This window comes from Oratosquilla oratoria, chromosome 29 (genome assembly GCF_046742065.1).
Source record: "Oratosquilla oratoria isolate Oo_2021 chromosome 29, ASM4674206v1, whole genome shotgun sequence".
Taxonomy (NCBI): Eukaryota; Metazoa; Arthropoda; class Malacostraca; order Stomatopoda; family Squillidae; genus Oratosquilla; species Oratosquilla oratoria.
Window position 1 is genome coordinate 4445720 of NC_134805.1, and position 5000 is coordinate 4450719.

General features: G+C 34.7%; 1 protein-coding gene across 1 annotated transcript in view; it reads left to right on the top strand.

Moving 5' to 3' along the window:
* Positions 1–4402: 4402 nt before the first annotated feature.
* LOC143040781 (ATP-dependent DNA helicase Pif1-like) overlaps positions 4403–5000 on the top strand; it is a 1293-nt gene continuing 695 nt past the window's right edge. The window contains exon 1 of the mRNA XM_076212214.1: positions 4403–5000. This exon is cut by the window's right edge and continues 695 nt beyond it. Coding sequence (XP_076068329.1) covers positions 4403–5000 — 598 coding nt within the window.

Consider the following 5000-nt stretch of genomic DNA (forward strand, 5'->3'; position numbering starts at 1 on the left):
CACATATATATATATATATGTATATATATATATATAAGTATATATATATATATATATATATATATATATATATATCTTATACTAAATAGAAAGAGAATTCTCCGGTTTGCGAGTTTTTCTCGAGACCCGGCAAAACGGTCGCACCGGACCCTGGGTAGGTGCGACTGGAACTGATCTGATTCACATTGTCAATTACAAAAACTTTTCAAGATGCGTGAATCTTCAAAAACAAAATCACAAAGAAACCGCCATTTTTGGAAATGGGTTATCGAAAAGAAAAAATTAACAAAAAGTTCGTTGATGAAAAATAAAAAGCAAGCGGCAAATTTAAGGCGTGAGCATGCCGCAGGTTTTCCAAATTTATATGGGACCAGTAAGGCTTTCCCAATTAAGGAATCAATAAAGTTGATTTATCGAAAAAAATTATTTAAAAAAGAAAAAAAAATAAGGGAGGACCGACATTTTCAGTATAGTGATGAATCTTTTGAGTCACTCGAGATATTTGACGTAGAAATTTCCACTGAAAAATTCTTTGCGTTTGAAAAACATTATTTTGCAGGATATAAAAATTTCACAAAAAGTGGAGGTAAATCGGACCATAATGATTATCAAAAATACTACCTTGAAAGAACTTTTAAATCTCAAAAGAGAATAGATAAAGTTGAAAAATATGTTGTTAAAAACATTAAAGATAGAGTACAAAAAAATAGTGACAGTGTTATATGTGAAGTTCAAAAAGATAATGACAATAATATATGTGAAATTCAAAAAGAAATTGATAATAAAAGTCAAGTTCAAAAGGACTTTGAAATAGAAATAGAAGACAATATTAATATAGTTCAAGAGGCGGAAAAAATATTACTAAAGAAGCGCATTGAAAATGAACAAGAAAGATTAAAGAAAAAAGAGGCCAGAAGAGAACGGAAAGAGGATCGCGAAAAGGCAGCGAAAGAACGAAAAGTTTTACGGCTAGAAAAAAAAGCTAAAAAAAAATCCTCTTAAAAAAGGTGCAAACCGAGATAAAAAATTATAGAGGGGGTTTTATTAACCAAGAGCTGTCAAAAGAAGCAACTGACCATTTAAATGATTTACGAAAACAACGTAAGATTATCAATAAAAAAAAAAATCGTAGAGTCGTTGGATAGATTATCTATAACATATAAAGGATCTCTACGAGAAACTGACGTGCCACTCCATTCAGTTGGGAAAATTAGAGCATTCAGATGTAAACTTTGCCATTCATTGTTATGGGAAAACGAACCCAAAACTATATGTTGTAACGTAGGACAAACACCAAAGATTTTGTTGTCGAAATTGGAAAAGGATCTTGAAACTTTATATAATGGAACTTCTCCTTTATCCAAACGTTTCCTTGAAAATTTATGTGGGTTTAATACATTGTTTGGCTTTACATCATTTAATACCTCTAAGACGCTTCAAAACAGTCAAGATAGTACACTTTGTTATAAAATTCAAGGAAAAATATACCATAAAATTGGATTATTGAAACCTGAATTAATAGCTGGAAAAGAAAAACCGTTTTGGAAGTCAAAAAGTTCATTTTTGGACCTGTATTTTTACCATGACAAGAGCCAACAAGTAAAAATACGTCTTCAAAACTTGACTAATTATGAAGACACTCGTAATAAAAAAAAAGAGACTAAAAAACGGCGAGAAAGGGAGAAAAACGAAATCACTGCAAATGAGAAGATAATATCGCAATTGTTTGATTATTTGGTTGATGATAACACTTGCCTTTCAGGCATGTTAAAGGAACTTGAATCTTGCAAAAAATTGATTGATGAGCATTTAAAAAAAAACAAAGAAATTCCTGATGTGTCTATAACGTTGAAAACAGCTGAAGGTATCAATACAAGAGAACATAAAGGAGTTTATCATCTGCCCTCTTCCTCCTCACAAGTTGGAGGTATTGTTAACTTTGGTCCAAACAAAGATCCGTTGCAGATAACAATAACTTCTCCTGCACCAAATTCAAAACACCCCATTAAAATATTAGACCATAACAATTATTTTTACGACGCGTTTCAGTATTCGTTACTAATCCCTAATGGTGATATCGGATATTCTTATACGATGTCTAAAAATTGTAAACCCGGGAAGAAAACGGAGATGAAAAACAACCGTTTGTCTCCATCTATGTTTTATTCGGCTCTTTACATGGAAAGAGAGGGTGTTTTTAACTATATAACTAAAGGAAGAAGATTGTTTCAGCAGTTTGTAGTTGATAATTATGTGAAAGTAGAATCTAATAAATTGTCGTTTTTGGAACTGAATCAAAGTCAAATTCGCAAAGAAAGGGCAGACATACTAAACGTTACCAATAAAAGTAACGATACCGGTCAAAGAATTGTTTTACCTCCTACTTTTGTTGGAGGGCCTCGATACATGAAAGAACGACAACAAGATGCTCTCGCATATGTTACATACTTCGGTTCTCCTGATTATTTTATAACTTTTACTATGAATCCAAATTGGAGTGAGTTACGCGAGGTGATGAATAATACAGGTTCCGCAGGAACACGACACCCGGGCGACCGCCCCGATTTAGTTAGTAGGATATTCAAGTTAAAAGTTGATAGTTTAATGAAAGATTTGACACACAATAATATTTTCGGCCGCGTTAAAGCGAATCTTTATAGTATAGAGTGGCAAAAACGTGGACTTCCTCAAGCGCACATTCTCCTGTGGATGGATGAACGTGTTACCGCAGAAACAGTTTCGCAACTAATTTCGGCTGAAATCCCCGATAGAAATAAGGAACCTAGACTTTATGATGTTGTTACAAGATGTATGATCCATGGACCATATAAAGGGTACGATGAATCACAACTTTGTTGTCAAGGAAAAAATTCATTTGCTCAAAAATGTGGAAAAAAATTCTCTAAAATTTGCAGAAACGACTTATTGTTTGGCAACAATGGGTACCCTGAATATAAACGAAGGTCTATTGGAAAGGAGGAAATTTTTTCCAGACGAAAATTAAAGGGGAGAAGAAAATTATTGATAATTCGTGGGTGGTGCCTTACAATGCGTATTTATGTTTGAAATACAATGCACATATCAATGTTGAATGTTCAAACTCAATTAAATGTATCGCTTACGTTACAAAATACGTGAACAAAGGGTACGATCGCATTCTCTATACAAAGACGACCGATGATGGAAAAGTAAACGAAGTTAAAAACTTCCAAGAAGCTAGATTTGTAAACGCAAACGAAGCAACGTGGAAAATATTTAAATTTGATATACACAAAAGTTTTCCTCCTGTGACAACTCTCGATTTACATTTGGAGGGAGAAAATGAAATATTTTACGACGAGAATACCCCTAAGAAGGAAATATAGAAAAAAATTGATAAAGATACTCATCGAACCGCGTTTTTCAAGTTGTGTACAAAGAATAGTTTCGCTGCTTCTTTACATTATCATGAGATACCTCATCATTTTTGTTATAACGCTAACTATTCACGTTGGGAAGAACGTAAAGGACGTACTTTTTCAATGGGGCGCATTCGCGCCGTGACCACCTAGACAGTAGTTATTCTATTTGAGGCTCCTCCTCACGCATAAACTGGGACCTACTTCATACGAAGATCTTCGAACAATTGAAGGTGTAATGTACCCCTCTTACCGAGAAGCCGTCAAAGCTTTAGGGCTTTTAAGTGATGAAGAAACATGGAAAAAAACAATTTTGGAAATAATTAACCACACAAATGATAGAAAACAACTTAGAGAAACGTATGCGAGTATGTTGGTTTTTTCAGATCTTGAAGACTAATCGGGGATTTGGGAAGAGACTAGAGATCTCTTTGCCAGTGATTTTCTTCACAAGAATAACTTAACAGAGTATAACGATGATATCTACTTGGACGGATTAGATGACATTCAAAAACACGTGTGGAATTGTGGAGGAGGAACTATCACCGAATACGGGCTTCCTCCTTCTAGAGGTGGGGAAAAAACTTCAAATGTTATCCGAAGAGAGAAGTCTTACAATAAGGAGAGGTTGAAGGAAGATGTGTTAGAGAAAGAATCGATGTTAAACGACAAACAAAAACAAGTTTACGACACAGTCATGTTTCGAGTGAATAACGGATATCGTTATAACAACAATGGGATTTTTGTGAACGCTGCTGGAGGCACTGGGAAATCCTTTGTTTTGAATTTGTTACTTGACACTGTACGTTCGCAAGGCAAAATAGCTTTGGCTGTAGCCTCTTCGGGTATCGCGGCTACAGTTCTTCATAGAGTAAGAACCGCCCATAACATGTTCAAAATACCACTAATGGTACAATGAAATCAAAACATGCGCAATAAAAAAAAAATCTGAACTCGCAGAGTTATTAAAATTGGCATCCTTAATTGTGTGGGATGAAGTAGTTATGGCAAATAGAAATACGCTAACTGCACTTGATATTGCGCTAAGAGATATCCTCGAAAACGATAAGTTTATGGGAGGAAAAGTTTTTGTTTGCGCGGGAGATTTTAGACAAATGTTACCCGTTATACGAGGTGGTGGTAAAAATGAAGAGCTCGAACATTGTATCAAATCAAGTTATATGTGGAGTGATTTAACAAAATTAGAGTTAACAGAGAATGTACGTCTCAAGAAAGATGATGTGAAAAATATTAAATTTGCACAAAAGTTGTTAGAAATGGGATCTCAAAACCAAGGTCCCGTAGAACTCGAGGAAGGATTTGGTATCCAAGTTAAAACTCGCCAAGAATTGATTGACAGCGTCTACGGAGATATAGAAGATAACCACCTAAACGTTTCATACTTTGAAAAACGAGCTATAATATCACCTACGAATGATGGTGTTGACAGCGTAAACCTTATGATTTATGAAAAGTCAAGAGAAAAAGAAGTAGTTTATAATAGCGTCGATACAGCCGTGGACGAAGGAACAGATATCCAAACTTCAGTATTTAACGCTATGACAAGTCCTTCTCTCCCACCTCATCAACTTCAGGTAAAAG